This window comes from Psammomys obesus, unplaced genomic scaffold, assembly GCF_907164565.1.
Source record: "Psammomys obesus unplaced genomic scaffold, mPsaObe1.curated_primary_1811, whole genome shotgun sequence".
Classification (NCBI taxonomy): domain Eukaryota; kingdom Metazoa; phylum Chordata; class Mammalia; order Rodentia; family Muridae; genus Psammomys; species Psammomys obesus.
In genome coordinates, this window is record NW_026585504.1 from 42,789,417 (window position 1) to 42,808,339 (window position 18,923).

General features: G+C 46.1%; 1 protein-coding gene across 1 annotated transcript in view; it reads left to right on the forward strand.

The window, feature by feature from the left end:
- Ptprj (protein tyrosine phosphatase receptor type J) overlaps positions 1-18,923 on the forward strand; it is a 146,678-nt gene that overhangs the window by 107,891 nt on the left and 19,864 nt on the right. Inside the window, exons 3-13 of the mRNA XM_055601201.1 lie at positions 461-715; positions 2,234-2,479; positions 3,528-3,740; positions 5,528-5,791; positions 6,923-7,180; positions 11,071-11,331; positions 12,044-12,322; positions 13,394-13,684; positions 16,185-16,316; positions 18,156-18,366; positions 18,467-18,591. Of these exons, the coding sequence (XP_055457176.1) occupies positions 461-715; positions 2,234-2,479; positions 3,528-3,740; positions 5,528-5,791; positions 6,923-7,180; positions 11,071-11,331; positions 12,044-12,322; positions 13,394-13,684; positions 16,185-16,316; positions 18,156-18,366; positions 18,467-18,591 (2,535 nt within the window). The remainder of the gene's footprint in view (positions 1-460; positions 716-2,233; positions 2,480-3,527; positions 3,741-5,527; positions 5,792-6,922; positions 7,181-11,070; positions 11,332-12,043; positions 12,323-13,393; positions 13,685-16,184; positions 16,317-18,155; positions 18,367-18,466; positions 18,592-18,923) is intronic.

The following is an 18,923-nucleotide window of genomic DNA, read 5'->3' on the forward strand; positions in this document are numbered from 1 at the left end:
AAACCAAACCAAACCAAACCAAACCAAACCAAACCAAACCAAACCAAACCAAACCAAACCAAACAACCAGCCAGCCAGCCAACCAACTAAAAAACCAAAACAACCCAAACCCTAGGAATCACTGAGATAAAATTAGATTGAACTCATAGTGTTTAACCAAGGGGGTAGATCTTACTAAACCCTTCTAATAAGGCAAATCTTTGTTAATAACAGTAATTATGCAAAACTTTGAACAATGGAGAGCCCGCACAGGCGCTGTCTTTCCTGTGACTCAGTGTGGTAGAGAAGCTGATAGGTAGCTAGTAGCTAGAGCCAGTGCTCTGCAGAATTCCATCTCTCTGGTGCAGTCAGGCTTAGACGTTAGAGAGTTATCCAATGCTCAGTGACAGGGAGCAAATCCCCAGAGCTGTACCATGTAATGAATCTCTCTCTCTTTCTCTCTCTCTTCCCACTTAAATAGCACCGACTCCTGTATTTGACACTGAAGCTGTTGTCAACCCAACCAGTGTGATGTTAACATGGACGCACAATGATTCAGCTGCTTCAGAGTATAATTGTAGCATAGTGGATAATCAGGTGGAAAAGCCACAGGTGTTTCCTGGCAAAAACCAAACATCCTGTAACATCACAGGCTTAAGTCCAGCTACTTCCTATAGAGTCTTCATCACAGCCAATAGTACTTCGGGAGAGATCATAGACAAAAATATCACAACAGGTAAGGGACAAGGTAAACAGGCTGGTGGCTATAGCAACAATAGCACGGGGAGCTGTGGAGCCCGCTTTGGAGCCCACAGGACAGGGCTCTGTGGATCATATCAGACACTGTGTGTGAAAAACATTATTTTGTCGTCATAAAGCCTGAAGGCTGAAGGTGAAAACTGTGATGTGGAAAAGTTGTTTCTTCTAGGAGATGTTAGTAGTGGGCATCAAGGGAAGGAACTGGGACCTGGAGAGCCTGATTCTAGCCACTAGCGTGCTGTTACAGCTACATGGCCACCAAGATCCATTAAATTGTGTCGTTTATTGGTGTTAAATCCTTTAGTAATAAAGACAGAGAGGGGGATATAGCTCAGTGGTACAGTGCTTGACTAGTATGTATGAGACCCTAATTCAAGTCTCAGTACAAGACACACACACACACACACACACGCACACGCACACCTCTCTGGAAAGTGCTTTGGCTTCTCAGCACCCACACAGTAAATGTTGGGCGGGCATGTAATCAATCCCAGGTTAACTACAAAACCAACCAACCCACAGTGACCCGATTTAGAAATCCTTGCACCCAAGATCCCTGAAGTGAGAAGTCAAATAAGAAAGTTGACCAATCACCTCACATCACAGCCGGAGGCCACCTCAGCTCACTTGGGCCTGTGTCTTTGCAGTCAGCCCCCTGTAGACCTCGGCAGGGTTCTTCTGTGTGCAGCAGTACCACCTTGGCCTTCGTGTGCTTCCCTGTGTTCTGGTCCTCTCACTGCACACAACAGCAGTGTTCTTGAACCAGTTATCCTGCCTTCCCCATCTCCCTGTTCTTACAGCACAAAGGAAAGGGAGCAGTGTGTGTGGTCAATGTGTGTGTGGTGGGACATTTCTAATTCTAGTCCTCATGAGGCCGTTGTGGGAGGATTGTTGCAAGGTTTGGACCCAGCCTGGGCCACATAGTGAAACCAACTAATCAAGCAAAAACGGAAGGGAGTGTGTATAGTTTTAGCAGAAGTGGTTTAATTTATGTTACCATCAGGCAAATAAAATGAGGGAAGGGCCTGGGCAGGTCTTTTAGAAAATCTTCTTGGCATTTGAGTGCAAGGATGTCTCCTTGGTTGGAATGTCTGGATACTATAAAATTATATTGTTTGCGTTATTTTGAACCAAGACTTCTAGATTTAGAAACAGTCATTTTTTTTGATCCTTTATTTTTTAATGTCTAAAATAAACATGCTTAAATGTTTATTTTGAAATTCTTCTTTAAAGAAGAAGAATTTCAAATTCCTATCGGGACTAATCTTGAACAGTAACACATGTTACTGTTATGAGCAGTTGTGGTTTTAAGGCTTATTCTTTCTCATGCTTTCAGATAATGTTTGTCCCCTGCCCCGGTGGTGTCATGAGGATGCTTAGATTCTGATAGGAATGAAATATTTTTAGTGCGTCACTTTGAAGTGGCGGTGACCCAAGGAAAGATGATTGCACATGTCTTGCTCACGAATACCCACTGTATCTTCTTTTGAAACAGAGCCCTGGCCAGTGTCTGATCTTCGTGTTGCCTCCAGCGGTGTAACACAGGCTCTTCTCGCCTGGAGCAGTGCAAATGGCACTGCCTCCTACCGGATGCTTCTTGAAAGCTTCAGAAATGACCAAGACCCAAATCCACATTCATTACTCAATATTTCGGATCTGAAGCCGGGGTCTTGTAAGGTCTTGCATCTCCCAGAATCAAATGAGTCACGGAATGACTTTCCGGTTGCAGATGATGTCTTGGGTGAGTTACAAACTTGTGTGTCAAGTTTTGATTTTATCACTTAGTGTTTTTTTTTAAAAAGCACTGTTTGTGTAATTTTATAGGCTTTTAGAATTACTGGAGGGCTTTGCCACCATAGTATAGTCTGATTCCATACCTTAATGAAGAAGGAAGAGGGCTCATTTCTTCCAAGCAAACACAGGGCTCAGTATGGTGGTCAGGCTTCAAACTTTTGTATTTGGAATTCAGGAAAGTAGATAGGCCTTATCACTTTTCATCTCAGGTGAACAGGTAACAGGTGTTAACCTATGGATGGCCAAACCAGTAACTTCCATTGAGAAGAGGGATCCTTAGTAGGCACAGCCAGCAGGTGTCTTCTGTATGTTGTTTGGACTAGTCATTTGTAGACTTTGCAGCATTTTCAGTGGATTTCCCCAGTAAGTGTGAAATGAGGAAGGACAGAGACTTAATCCCCATTTTACGCATGGAAACAGAGATACAAATTTGGTTTCAGAAACCAGATGTTCCCTGCTAAGATTGAAAGATCATTTATGGCCCATGAGAGGTAGAGAAGCCTTCAAGAGATAGGCTACTCCCCTCCTCCTCTTGCTGTGTGTCAGGGTGCTTCTCAGGGAGGTCCTGCCACGTAGTTCAAGGAGAAATGGTCATGATCTACTTCCATCTCATCCCCTGCTGTTTCTGCCACTGCCTGGTCTATAGTCCTGGGAAAACGTTCCTGAGTGGACTTACGTCAGCAACGGTAGAGTGATGGAGCCATCTGTGGGAAGCCATGCTGTGATGGCAGAAGATAACCTCCCAAAGCAAGGAGAATGGTCCATTCCAGAGTTCAGAGAAAACCATGAAATACCTGTGGTGTTTCTGGAGTAATAGTACAAAATGAAAATCGCTGGTTCTTTTCAGGATCTTTCTCGGGGGAGGGAGAGAACAGATATTTATGGAGTACCAACTGTGGGCCCTGTTGGATGTGTCATCCTATGAGACGGGGCGATGAATAGAGAGGGGGATGTGTTCCTTTTGTTAATGTCTTTGTCTCCTGTGTTTAAAGCAGATGCTAATGGCACTGAGAGAAACCCAGTGGACAGCCTGTCCCAGCCACACAGGAACTGTCTTGCCTCTGCAGACTCACTCTCTGCCCAGGATCCCTCCCTCACAGAGGTCTTGCTCACTGGGCTAAAGCCTGATACTTGGTATAGAGCCACTGTTTATTCTAAAGCAGCAGATGGCACAGAAGGACAGCCTGGGAACAACACATTTAAAACAAGTAGGTTGGATTTTGTGAAATGGCTTTAGCCTGAGTCTTATGTTTTGCAGTTCTATATCTGAATTATTTCTTGCTTTAGCAGCTAGTTCTTGTAAAATTATGGGCTTTTCTAACATTCTCTTTAGCTCCCAAATAATGACATGGAGACCTATTAAATTTATTAATAAGCCTTAAGTACTCTAGCTGGGCAGATTCTCATCTATTCTAACCCAACTATGCTGACCTGGCCTATTTTCCAGCCATGTGCCCTGTTCCTTGCCATCTAGTCCCAACCCTGGCCTTTTCTGCTCTATCTTTGTCCTCATGGCAACTCCTTCCTGGCAACCTTCTTGACTCTCTCTCTCTCTCTCTCTCTCTCTCTCTCTCTCTCTCCACCTGGGGCCCTCTTCATTGGATTGCAAGTCTCCTCTCAGCTCTCCTGCCCAGCTATTGGCTGTTCAGCTCTTGATTAACCAATCAGAGATGACGGAGAACAAATTTTACACAACTTTGAGACAGGAGATTCTTCAATAATAATGACAGTGCCCACATTAGGGACTGCAACCAGATCTCTAGGCACAGAAATCAGCGTCTGATTACACAGTGCACAGACCATCCCCCAACAAGTTCTGTTATTAGAAAGGTTTTCCTGAGAGAGATTTTGGATAGAGCTGATGAGCTGGGTTTCTATTTACCTCTGTGGCCATGGCATATCTTTTGTGAAGCTCAGAGCATTGAGCAGAGGTGTAGATGCCAGCTGCTGCCCCTAATCTATATTTGCTATCTGCAGATTAGCCAGAGAGTTTCTGTTTTTGGCCTGACCTTGGCATCCATATTGAACTTTCTGTCAAGACCCTTGCTGTCATTAGCTGTGGTTCACAGGCACTTCCACTCTGCGTTCCATATTTGGAAGTGTTTGCAGTTAGTGTTGACAGTGCAATGTATGGTTCCTGGTCTTAAAGGGGGGGTTGAGAAAAACATGAATGGGAATGTCTGCATCTGGGCCCTTTGAGCTCAAGAATGGATACTGCAGCTTCGCAGCTCTCAGGGACTCTGTGTACACTGGCTTCAGATGTCTTAGCAAAAAATATTTTGAAAGACTGTCCTAGGTCAACAGACCTGAGAGAGTGAGGGTCGAGGTTAGAGGAACAAGGACAGAAACTAAACTGTCACCCTGGAAGTGCTGGGCCACCCTAGATCTGGTGATGTCCTGGAATTCAAAGTCCCTAGGTGGATGTTCTGTATCTACCTGATTAATGGCTGTGCTGGGTGAGACAGTATGGGGTGGGAGAGTAGCTAGCTGGAGGACATCTGCTCTCTCTGTAAGGTTAGGGAGAGTAACTCTGTCTCACAGATGAAAAAGTTTAGTGGAGTTCCTAAGGTCTTCTGGGCTGGCAAATCCTGGCTAGCCATAGAATCCAGTATGCTCTCTGTTCAGGTGTGAGACCGTTAACTCATGGTGTGTAGTGGTTGTTCTTGGGCAGATCTGTACTTGAGGACTTTGCTGCCTCAACCCTCACCCAGGGTAGCACATGTGAAAGTCCATGCTATTGTTTGATCTAGAATTCAAGGTCTGCTCAGAAACTGAACACAGAGTGTCTGTGAGCTACCCTTGGCCAGGCTGTGTCTTCACCGATGCTGGCTTTGGTGAGACCCACATACATTTCCACTCATGGTGAGCTGCTGATGAGGGCGGCCAGTGCCCAAATATGTTCCTCTGGAAGATGACAGGTCCTGATGATGCTGTCCTCTCTTCCATTCTGCTTTGACCATTCTGATTATTTTCTACTCCTCTCATGTCTTCAAAGAACCCATCCAGGTGTTTGACATCAGAGCTATGAATGTCAGTGCCACAAGCATGACCCTGACCTGGAAAAGCAACTGTAATGGTTCATCTACTTCCTACACCTACAAGATAGAAGTGGCTGGGAGGACTGATTCCTTTATCCAAACTGTCAACGAGACTGAGATCATCTTGCACGGACTCAGCTCGAGCACCTTGTACAACATCACAGTTCGTCCTCTGCTGGGTCACACTGAGGGCCCGCCAGGCTTCCTCCAAGTGTATACTTGTAAGTGTGCTCCTTGCTCTGCAGTCTGCTTTGCTTTTCTGTTGCTCTGGGAAACCCTGTGACCAAAGAAACCAGGGGGGAAAAAACAGTTTATGTTAGCTTACCCTTCAGGTAGCAAGCAGTCCATCACTTAGGGAAGTCAGGGTAGGAGCTGAAGCAGAAGCCGTGGAGGAACACAGCTTATTGGCTAGCTTTCTGGCTTGTGCTCAGCTAGTTTTCGTAACCCAGGTCCACCTGCCCAGATACAGTGCGCCTGCAGTGCGCCATTTCAGTCTTCATTCAAGACCTCTTCTCATCGACACGGTCACAGGCCAGTCCAATCTGGGCGATTACACAACTGAGGTCTCTTTTCCCCGGGTGCTCTAGGTTGTTACCATGTTAACAATGAAAACTAACCAGCACGCTATGGCCCACTTTCCTTGTGGGCTGCTGTTTGGCTAGGTGTAGATACAAGGCAAGGAAGCCCTGTTCTGTCCCGAAGGAATGCCTAGTACTGCACGCGGCTCTGCAGAGCCTCATCTGTCCTTCAGGGTCTGAGATGTAGTAATGACGGCGCCCGTTGGTTGTGATGTGCTGTCACTACACAGCGTCACTGAGTGCTAGGACATCCTTGTGGTGTGGTTGGCGTTAGCCTTTATGGAAGTGGAAACCAGGTCTGAGGTGATGTGGGCAGGCATCTCGATAAGGTGAGATCAGACCTTCAGGAGGCTGAGTGACATGTTCAGCATAAAGCAGCCAGCCACAGCCCACATTCTACCCCAGAGCCTGGGAATCCTTCCCTCCCATCGCCATCTGTGGGGTGACTGGCATGGTCTCTGCCCTTCTTGGGACCAAGTGATCTTCCTTAGCCTGAAGCACCAGTTGTTGAAGGGGCTTGCCCTGCAGTTGATAGTGGAGAAAAGCAAAAGGGAGAACAGGTCATTGTTTGGTGAGCGTGGGCCATCTGTCTCTGGAGATACTTTACAGAGCTTTGTTTCTGAGACCAGCTTTCACGGTGCGTCCCAGGCTGGTCTCAGTCCCAAGATCCCACTGTCTGAGCTGCTCAGGTGCTGGTCTTGTGGGCAGTGTCACCACTGCAGTCTGCCTGGGGATGGAGATTGTTCGTCTAACCCTACTCAATGTCTTCCACAGCCCCTGGCCCGGTTTCTGACTTCCGAGTGACAAATGTCAGCACGAGGGCAATTGGTTTGGCTTGGAGAAGCAATGACTCAGAGTCATTTGAGATTTTCATCACGCAGGATGGAGGTGAGAAGAGTTGGAATGATACAACCACAGACCAGAGCTATATCGTTGAAGACTTAAAGCCTGGAACCAGTTATCATTTTGAAATATTTCCACGAGGACCAAATGGGACTGAAGGGCCGTCTAGAACAGTTGACGGTAGAACCGGTAAGCACCCCAACCTTGAAGTTGCCTACAGGAAACCAGCATAATTTATAGATGTCTTGTTTTACAAATAATTATTTTTCTTTTTTGTGAGAGAGTCAGCTGTGGTATTGTATCAACAATACAAAAATAAAGTCCCCACCCCACCCCACCCCCTGCCAAAATGACATGAAAAACCACTAATTAGGTGCCACCCTGTGTGTGTGGAGGTCAGAGGGCACCTTTGGGAGTTGGTTCTCTCCTTCCACCCTGGGTTCTGGGAATTGAACCTAGCTTGTGTGGCAAGTGCTTTTACTCACTGAGCAACCATGCCAGCCCCCCACCCCCTTTTGAGATAGGGTCTTATGTGGCTCTCTAACTTATTATGTGACTGAGGTTGACCTTGAACTCTACAAGTGCGGAGATTAGGGTCAGATCATAGCCAGCTCTCTGATACCATGTTAAGATGTATACAAATATATGTATTTACCTTTTGCAAACCTTGGCCATCTTTGTACGTGTGTGGTTTTATAATCTGCTTCCTCCTCATCTGTTTAGCATAAATATTTCCCCATCAGTATGGGAACTATTTATTTATTTATTTATTTAATTTATTTTTCTTACTCACTTTTGAAACAAGGTTTCACTGGATAGCCTTGGCTGGCCTTTGTAGACCCGGTTGGCTTATCACAGAAATCAGCCTGCTTCTGCTCTCCAAGTGTTAGGTTAAAGGCATGTGGCAATATGTCTGGCAATGTTTATTTCACGGGGTAATCTAAAATCAGCCTTGTATTTGTGTGTGGGCTAAAGTAGGTTCCTTAGAAAGGGTATCAAGAAGGGTTGGAGGAAGGCCCCAGAAACTTACAGTTACTGTCCATTAATGAATAGCTGCCATCCTCACTGGGGGCACAGCTGAACAGCATTAAAGGCAGTCTTGACAGAGAGAAGCAGATGTCTTCTGGTCTTTTGGATACCCATCAGAAAGAACTGAAAAGCAGGGTCTCAAATAGCTGTACACCAGTGCTCATTCACAGAAGCCCAAAGGTAGCAACCACCCAGTGTCATTGGCACCCACATGGACAAAATAAGGCTTTATCTGCCGTCTACACAATAGAGTATTATTCTGCCAAATGGAGTGAAATCCTCATGTCTGTTGCAAAATAGATGAATCGTGTAAATATGCGGAGTGAAATAAGTCACACACAGAATGTTTTACAAAGTGAGATAAAATATACAGAAAGAGAATGTTGTTTATTTTAGTATTATTTTAAATGACAAGGTCTCACTGTGTAGCCCTAGCTAGCTTGGAACTCATTATATGGAAGAGCTTGTCTCAGATTTACAGAGGTTCTCCTGCATTGCATGTTAAAGGTGTGTGTCACCACACCCCCAAAGATAAGTACTTATGTTTTTCTTTATACAAAGTACCTAGAATAGGCGTGTTTACAGTGACAGAGAGGAACTGGGGGGGGGGGGATAGGAAGGTAGTGTTAAATAGGTACAGATTTTCCATTGAAAAAATGATGAAAACATTTTGAATGTGATAATGGTAATGTTTACACAATACTAGGGATATGTTTAGAACCTCCAAAATGTACATTGACAGATGGTTAATGATAAATAGTATGTTGTGTGTATTTACCCCGCTAGACAGGAAGGGAACATATGTAACTCTTAACTGTTCTCATCTGATTGAATTCCTTTCTTGTCTGTGTCTACAGCTATACCTTTTGTTCACATCACTGTCATAATTATACAACTAATTTTATTTTATACTTGAACATTTTGCCCTGCATATATATAATGACCCTTCCCATAGCTGGCATGACCTTCCTGCTTTTAGGGAAAGGTATCATTTAACTATATCATGGTTTATACAGCTCTACCTTAGTTTCCCTTCTTGTTTCCCTCTTCAGTATGCCAGGCGGTTCATATGGCATGCATCTTCTTTTGAGCGAACGATGAAACACAAACAAGCCAATACTTTTTTTTTAATTTAATTTTATTTTTTTCTTATCAGTTACATTTTATTAACTCTGTATCCCAGCTGTGTCCTGCTCCCTCACTCCCTCCCAATCCCACCCTCCCTCCCTCATCCCCACCGTGCCCCTTTCTAAGTCCACTGATGGGGGGGGGACCTCCTCCCCATTCATCTGATCCTGTTTTATCAGGTATCTTCAGGACTGGCTGCAAAGCTCTCCTCTGTGGCCTAACAGGACTGCTCCTCCCTTGGGGGGTGGGGAGGCCAAAGAGCCAGTCATTGAGTTCCTGTTAGAAATAGTCCTTGTTTCCCTCACTATGGGAAACCAATTGGTTACTGAGCTACCACAGGCTACATCTGAGCAGAGGTTCTAGGTTATATCCATACATGGTCCTTGGTTGCATGTCAGTCTCAGAAAAGACCCTGTGCCCAGATATATTTGGTCCTTGTGGAGCCCCTATCCTTTCCCCATCATACTAACTCCTCTTCTTTCATATGATTCCCTGTACTCTGCCGAAGGTTTGGTCATGAGTCTTTGTATCTGCTTTGAAAACACTGCTAGGTAGAGTCTTTCAGGTGCGCTCAGTAGACTCCTGTCAATGTTCAATGCACATCCCATCTGTCTTTCTAAACGAGGATTGATCATCTTACCCCATGTCTGCTCTCTTGATTATCTTTTTTAAGTGTATAGATTTCATTATGTTTGTCATATCTTATAGGTCTATATAAGTGAGTATATACCGTGTTTGTCTTTCTCCTTCTGGGATATTTCACTCAGAATGATCTTTTCTAGATCCCACCATTTGCCTGCAAATTTCATGATTTCCTCCTTTTTGATTGCTGAGTAGTATTCCATTGTGTAAAAATACCACAATTTCTGTACCCATTCCTCCATTGATGGACATCTGGGTTGTTTCCAGGTTCTGGCTATTACAAATAAAGGTGCTATAAACATGGTTGAGCAAGTATCCCTTTTGTGTACTTGAGCAAACTTTGGGTATATACCTAGCAGTGGTATAGCTGGGTCTTGAGGAAGCACTATTCCTAATTGTCTTAGAAAGCGCCAGATAGATTTCCAGAGTGGTTGTACCAGTTTACATTCCCACCAGCAGTGGAGGAGGGTTCCCCTTTCTCCACAACCTCTCCAGCATGTGTTGTCCCTTGAGTTTTTTTCTTGGCCATTCCGATGGGTGTAAGGTGAAATCTTAGGGTCGTTTTGATTTGCATTTCCCTGATGGCTAATGAGGTTGAGCATTTCTTTAAGTGTTTCTCTGCCATTCGATATTCCTCTGTCGAGAATTCTCTGTTTAGCTCTGTTCCCCATTTTTTAATTGGATTACTTGGTTTGCTGACAAGCCAATACTTGACTTATTTACTAAGACAGGGTTATGCTATGGAGCTCAAGCTGTCCTTGGGCTTGAAATCCTCCTGCCTCAGCTTCATCGATGTTTTTGGGACGATAGGTATATATGACACTCAATGTCAAACACACCTTTTATTGAGATAAAATCTGGCTACAGAAAGTGTGCCCTTTCTCAGTACAAAGCCCGATGAATTGCCACAGGTCAAATGTGTCAGAATCCCAGTTTAGAGTGAGAAATTGAATGTGGGGCTGGAGAAATGGCTACAGTTAAGAGTACTGAATGATCTCCCGGAGGACTTGGATTTGGTTTCCTCCCTCTTGCATGCTTACAACCATCTGTAACTCCAGTTCAAGGGATCTTCTGGTCTTCATAGGCACACAGTTTGACCTTTGTGAACTCATTGGAGATTTTTTTTTTTTTTGAGCCATATTTCACTCTGTAGGCCAGGCTGGCCCTGACCTCTAGTGCACATGTCTGACCTCACCGGATAACAGAGTTGGTTCTTTTGACAGAGACTGTAATGAAGATGGAATCATGGTTAAATACTTTTCTTCCTTTCCTCTGACTAGACCGCAGTGCTGTGATTGGCATCCGTGTGGTCAATGTCACCACCACCGCAATGCAGCTAGAGTGGCAGAATACTGACAGTGCTTCCGGATACATCTACCACTTAGTTCTAGTGTCTGAACCTGACCACCCCAAGGAGACCACCAGTTCTCAGAAATGGGCCACACTGGGGGACCTCAGCCCAGGCACCTTATATAATGTCACAATCTCTCCAGAAGTGGACCAGGTCCAGGGCGACTCCAGCTCCATTACCCAGTATACACGTGAGTCGTGTGGGGGATGGGAGTGGGCAGAGGGGGTGCTTCCTGCCTCTCACGTGGAGGAAGTACAGTAACTGATGGAGAGAGGGTGGATTATGCCTCAGGGTTTCAGGCTGACGTGGGAGCTGCTTAACTTGAAAACCTCAGCCCCAGCAAAGGCGTTATTGCTCTTATGGGCACTGTTGCTGGAGGTACATGACACAGCTGTTGCCTGGAAGCAGGAAGTAACATCATAGGAGAGTAGAGAACAAGGTAGTATCTACTAGCCACTCCTCAGAAATATAGGCTAGAGAGCGGCTGTCCTGCCAGTACTGAGGATGCCCTCAGATGAGGGTCTCTTCTGTGACAGTGACAGAGATGCTTCCACAGTATTAGAGGGATGGATGGTGGAAGTGTTAGTGTCTCTCATGCTTTACCTTCTTTGATAGTCAAATTCCAAGAGGGAGTTGGAAATTATAGTGCTCTCTCTCTCTCTCTTTCTCTCTCTCTGAGTGTCTGATAGTATATTGTGTATATGTAATTAAATATTAGAAGCCTAAACATTTTAATTTCTTCTCAGATTTAATGTGTACAGTTTTCTGAATCAGTACTGAAGCAGTGCTTCTTAATTATATTAGTTCTTTCTAGAAAAGTGCCAGGCAGCTTTTAGGTAGATTAAGTAAGATAGGCCTGTAGTTCAGAGTGGTTCATTTTGTTTGTTTAATTTTAAACCAAGGGCCCAGCAGTGTGTCCCACATTGAGGTAAATGCCAACAGCACCGTGGCAGTCATCCGGTGGGAGAACTCGGATGTGGCCTCTCGTTCGTATGTCTACTCGCTCCGTGTCTTCAAGGCTGGAGATGACAGCAATGTTACCACAGTGGACAGAATCACCAGGCGCACAGACGAGATCGTCACTGGGTTAATCTCTGGCGTCTCTTACACGGTGGGGATCCTTGCACGAGCGGGGAATGATACAGTGTCCCCGGCAACTGGTTGGAAGTCATTCTGTATGGGTGAGTAGCCCCCTTATCCTCCTGGGCCCTGCTCTTCCCTTTGTGGAACCCCAGCCTGTAGGTTACTGTGACCGCAGCGGGCAGCAATGGACACAGAGCACCCCAAGACAGCCCGGGAGCTCATTAAAGACATGTCAGTGCCATTGCCGTTGCTTCATTGCTTGGTTGAATGCGTGTTTATTGAGCACTTGCTAAGTTAGGTCCCTGTATTTCTGGAACTTTTATCCTGCCGAACAAAACAGATTAAAAAATAAGGGTGAGCAAGTAGTTGGGTGATGATTATGGCTAAGAAGAGGGAAAAGAAAAAACTAGGGGAAGGGGAAATGGTATTCTTCTCTGGGGTGTCATGTGAGGATACCCCATGAAAAAGTTTAGTGGAGAGGTGACTGAGGCTAGATTTGGGGGCGTGAACACCACAGGGTTTTGATCCTGCACTGTGGGCGCCGGAGCAGCTGGTGCAGAGGCCCCGAGGCTGGAGAGAGCACGGCGTTGGAGAATTTGTAGGTGGCCAGGGCAGTGAGGTGGATATGCAGGAGCTAAACAGTGAGGGGCTGGAGGCGGAGGCGTCAGGGCTCAGTGCTTGGCCTCTGACCTTTCCTGTGATACGGTTAAGGATCTCTGTGGCGTTAAGTGACTCCTGCTCAGTTAGGCTGCATGTTTCTGCTCTACGTGCTTGCTTTGTTGTTTCAGTGGTATATCTGAGACCTCTGTTGCCTTAAGCAAGAGAAAGACCCTCATGAGCGTGTATGGCTGGCTGGCTGGCTGGAATAGGAGCTGGGAGCTGAACTTGGGTTCTCTAGAGGAGCAGCAAGTGCTTTGACTGCTAAGTCTCTGGCCCCTCTTCCCAGAATCTTGCTTGGTGACTGACACCCATGTTTCATAGCCTCCACAGACAGCCCTGCACTGAAACCCCAGGGCAATAAAGTGACTGCCCCAAGGTCACGCAGTCTGGTATCGCTGAGTTTAGGCAACCTGCGCATCCTCCTCCATGTCCATGCTGTCTCCTCATTGTGCTGGGCCGGCTCCTCTGCTTCCCATGAGCCTCACTTTGCCCTGTTCTTTGCTTTTCAGAGCCTGCACCAGTGGACTTCTTCCACTGTGAAGCTATCCCCAAGGAGCCAGCTCTGGTTCTGAAGTGGGTCTGCCCCCCTGGCATGAACACAGGCTTCGACCTGGGGGTCAGGAGTGATGCTTGGGGTCATATGACGCGCCTGGAGAACTGCACTTCGGAGAACAACACAGAGTGCAGGACAGAAGTCACTTATTTGAATTTTTCTACCTCGTACAACATCAGCATCGCCACCTTGTCGTGTGGAAAGATGGCACCCCCGGCCCAGAGCACCTGTACCACTGGCATCACAGGTGGGCCCTGTGGCAAGGAGCTGGCTGCCCCTGAAGCAGCTGGCCTAGCAGCATGCAAATACAGCACAAGAATCCTCTTAGGGTGTTTACTTTCCCTTAAAGTATTTTTATCTGCAGACCGCTTACCTCATTCTGCAGAAATCCAGACAAAAACTGCAGAGTAAGAGAGATGTGTGTTTCATGTCCTGAGCAGTTCTGTGAGAATAGCTCACTGCCAACCCTTCCCCTCCTTTTCCCCTCTCCCTTCCCCTACTTTATCCTCTCCTCTCCTCCTCTCCCCTACTCTCGTCTTCCTCTCCCCTTTTCTCTCCTCCTCCTCTTTTTCTTCTCCTTCCCTCCTCCTCCTCCTCTCTCTCATAGGGAGTTCCCTTATTGCATTTAAGAAAGGCATTTTTGTAGAAATGTTCAAATATATACTAAGTCTGGACAGTAGGATGAAAACTCATGCCCTGATGGACACATGTCCGTACATGGACACTTAGCACACCTACGTCCCCTCCTTCCTTCCCATTATTGGGAGGATGACTCTGAAACCCAATTTGACCATTGTTTATTAGTATTCCACATGGATTTCAAGGTAAGGACTCTCTTTTTCTTTCAAAGATAGCCTTATTAATATGACCACCATACTTACGGAAGAAGACTTAAAAGCAACACCATTACTGTGTATTTTGTTGGGATTCATTTCTCTGAACTCTATTGACAAGACCCTGAGTTGCTTTAGGGAAAGAAAAGATTACTTACTTTGCAAGCCCCCTACCCCAGTCAGTCCCTAATATTCACTCATTTTTCTCCCTCTCCTCTTTTCCTCCACCCTCCTGCTTGTCTGATTTATTTTGTTCCTCTGTCCTGCCAAACTTGTGCTTTAGATCGACAGGTGGGTGGTGGTGTTTTATTCCCCTTCGTGGGTTTCGACTTTCAGATAAATATTCCTCAGGGCACAGGAATATTTCTGACAATTTCTAAAGAATTAGTGGTTGTTCTAAGAGGACCTCTTCCTGTAGGGCCCTCACTTGAGTTCTTTTATAGACAGAGGCTCAGAATAGATAGGTGGACCGATTTGACTTCAGTTTCTCCCATGGACCAGTCGTATGATCTCAGAAGAGCTGATTAACCTTGCAGAGCTAGTCTTCGTTGTGAAAAGAAGAAACCGGGCTGAGCTTCCTGGACTGCTATGCTACATGTTACACATTGAAGACCACACACAGGGCTGCTCAGGTTGTGTACTATAAAATCTCAGGGAAGGCAGCACGCGTGGAGCTCCATAAGGCTGTGTAGTACACAATGGTATCCTACTCATGGCACACCACTTTGGTTCTGTAGAACACAGTGGGAACAGTGACTATTTCATTCCCCTTTTTATAGCTCCTCTTTTCACGGCGTCATCTCTGTGTATAAACTGCTAAAGAGCAGAGACCGTGACTGAGCCTGTGCTTCCTGGGCCGAGTGTAGCACTTGGCATAGGGCATAGCAGCTCATCAGAATGAAACACCTCTGGGGTGGGGCTGTAGCTCAGTTGATAAGCACTTGCCTGGCGTGCACGAGAGTTTGAGCTCAGTCACCAGGACTACAGAAACTGTGTGTGGTAGCACATACCCGTGATCCTAACACATGGAAGGTAGAGGCAGGAGGATCAAAAGTTCAAGGTCATCCTATTATAGGGAGTTCAAGGTAGCCTAGGCTACATGCAAACAAACAAACAAACAAACAAACAAACAAATGTGGCCGCTGGGTGGGGGCAATAAGCTGAACAGATTTGGCTATACACATACATCATTTCATACAGTGATTCTCAAGTTTTAATTGGGAGCTTCCCTGTGCAGATGAATACTTATAAGTTTAACCCAAGTTAAACTCAAAGTTGCATTTTCTCTGGGTCGGGAAGTATTGGAGAAGAGGAGAGTTAGGGTGAAAGTCTTTGCCAGGATTTCTTGCTTGCTTCCTATGTGCGGAGGGTAAAGGATGTGAAGGGGCTTAAGTTTATCCTTTGAGAGGAGGGATGAGTGGACTGGGTTTCTGGTGTTATGGTGGGTAAGCTAGTTTGCTGCTGCTAGTCTTGGGGTGGGAGGTGTGTGATCCCTTCTGACTATCTAGAAGCTGGAGAGCCGATGGTAAGTGTGGGGAGGGATGAGTGGACTGGGTTTCCGGTGTTATGGTGGGTAAGCTAGTTTGCTGCTGCTAGTCTTGGGATGGGAGGTGTGAGATCCTTTCTGATTATCTAGAAGCTGGAGAGCTGACGGTAAATGTGGGGACATCTGTGGAGTTGTCACCCCGGTTTGTTCAGGATCCATGTCTCCACTCAGTACTTACTCCCTTCCTGCCTCTTACTTTGGGATGTGTTTTGGATGAATTCTGCATACAGCTTCCTGTACAGGGTCAGGCCTTCTTAGGCATGGGTAGACTTCCTGGGTGGGACATTGGAGCACACTGTCTGCCTGGTAGTTTTTCTCCTTCTTTGGTTTTAAGTGTTGGGTGATTGTTTTGTTTTGTATTGCTTTAGACCCACCTCCTCCTGATGGATCCCCTAATATTACATCTGTCAGTCACAATTCAGTAAAGGTCAAGTTCAGTGGTTTTGAAACCAGTCATGGACCTATCAAAGCCTATGCCATCATTCTCACTACTGGGGAAGGTAAGAAGGGGCCAGCATGGGTTAACTTGTTTTACATAGCTTGCTTTCTTCCCTCCCTCCCTCCCTTCCTTCCTCCCTTCCTTCTTCCTGCCTTCCTTCTTTTCTTTTCTTCCTTTCCTTTCTTTCTTTCTGTCTCTTTTTTTCTTTCTTTCTTAGCCTTGGCTGTTCTGGAACTCACTCTGTAGACCTGGCTGGCCTCAGATTCACAGAGATCCACCTACCTCTGCCTCCTGAGCACTGGGATTAAAGGTGTGTGCTGCTACTGCTTGGCTCCTGGTTACTTTCTTATTGTTGTGATAAAACACTATGACCAAAGCAACTCATAAAAGAAAGTGTTGATCAGGTTTATGGGTTCAGAGGCTTAGAGTCCATGATGGTGGAGCAAAGGCACCGTGGCAGGAGCATTTGAGAGCTCACATCTCGATTCGCAGCTAGGAAGCAGAAGGGATGGGGCACACACTGGATGACTCACACTTGAAACCTACCCCTCAGTGACACACCTCCTCAAACAAAGCCACATCTCCTAATACTTCCAAGACAGCTCCACCTACTGGGGACCAGGTGGGGCTGTTCTCATCCAGACCACCATGGTGAGTAAGGCGCACTAGTGACACACGCCTCTCTCCAGGGCAGCCTGTGCTTTGGCACCGACAGGGAGGCCAGCTGTTGGCTTGATGCTCTGAAGGATCAGAAAGCAAGTACTTTAAGCTTTCCTGACTTTGAAGTTCCTGTCACCACTGTCCAGAACCTTGTGGTGGTGTGGTAACATGTATAGAAGATACACGAGGGCTGAGCGTGCCCATCCCACAGCTGTTTACACACAGGTGGTGGCTAAATTTGACCCATAGGCCATAGCTAGCCAATTTAGGATGACTTGCTCTTGAGAGCAAGCACAGAAAGATCGCCTGTGGGACTCTGTGAAGGGGATCTTCTGGGTGAGAGAGGAGGGCAATTGGAATGGCTCTTCTGTGGCAGTAAGAGAGGAATGATTTGAGGGCATCTCTGATAGCTGTATCACACCTGGTTTTACACAAGCCAGGTATGGGGAGATGGCACAGTTAGTAAAGTACTGGCCTTGCATAGGCCCTGAATTGAATCCCCAGGACTTAACATTGAAGGGCATTGTCACATGCCCTTGTAATTTTGGTGCTGGGGAGGCAGAGACAGGAGGATCCATGGCCTCCCAAGCTAGTTGGCTAAGCTGGCTTGGTGAAGTTCCAATCTAGAGAGAGACCCTGACCCCCCCCCCCCAAAAAAAAAAAAAAAGGTATGATACCTGGGGTTGTCCTCTGGCTTTCACACACATACGGACATGTATGTACACAAAGTAGCTCACACACATGTGCCTGCACTCCATGAATACAAACAAAATGTGGCGGTCTCTTTCTCCATCCCCCCCGACTTTTAAAATTTGGAGTCTATTTTAAGCCCTTTGTCATTGAATTTGTTTTCAACAAATTTCGAACTCAAACCTATGCTGAATGAAAAAGATCCCATTGCATGGTGATCGGCCAGTCAGTAGCATCCTGACACAAGAAAGACACAGGTCTTGGGCCAGGAAGTCAAGGCCTGGAATCTAGCTTCACAGTGTGGGCAGGATGGCTTTGGGCAGCTTTCTGTACCTTTGTTTTCCTTGCTTGAAAATAAGCTTTTGTGAGCCTCATGTTGAAAGGGATGAAGTGGTGGAAGCCAAGTACTAAAGATTTACCTGCTCCCAGAGCTGCTTGAGAGACAATGGCTACACCATCGCACAGCACCTATGTCATTATTGAGCTGTTTTATGATACTTAACGTCTTTCTGCTGTCACTCACAATTTACCTTCTGTGTTCCTTTCTTAGCTGGCCAACCTTCTGCAGATGTTTTGAAGTACACATACGAAGATTTCAAAAAGGGGGCCTCGGATACATATGTGACATACCTCATAAGAATAGAAGAGAAGGGGCACTCTCAGGGTCTGTCTGAAGTCTCGAAATATGAAATTGACGTTGGGAACCAATCCACCACCCTCGGCTATTACAACGGAAGGCTGGAGCCTCTGGGCTCTTACCGGTAACAGCTGGGTCCTTCTTGAGCCCCATGAGTTTAAGATTACGCACTATGATGGTAGACACACCTCAGTTACCTTCCTTTTTCCTTCGTTTGCCCATAGGGCTTGTGTTGCTGGCTTCACCAATATTACCTATAACCTTCAGAATGATGGACTCATCAATGGGGATGAGAGCTATGTGTCTTTCAGTCGGTACTCGGAAGCCGTGTTCTTGCCTCAAGATCCAGGTAGAAGGAAACAAAAGCCCTAACTAACGTCCACACAGTGGGTTTTGTGCCTTATGTGTGTAGAAGCATGCTGTCTGTACCCCTTTCTCACGTGTCTAAGAGGGTGGCAGTGCCCAGCTTTTTTTCTCTCCAAAATTGACATGTCCTTTGGTCTTTGGGGTCAGGGTAGCTTCCCACTCTCCAGTGCTTGCTTGGTCCCCACTTCTCTAAAACCAGTCACACTCCTGCAGATTTATTAGTTCTTTGCTTTCTAAGAGTCATTTGTGGGCTCATGTGACTTAGTTTAAAGAGTCTTTGAATCTTCATGTTAGAACAAGCCACAGAAATTTTCT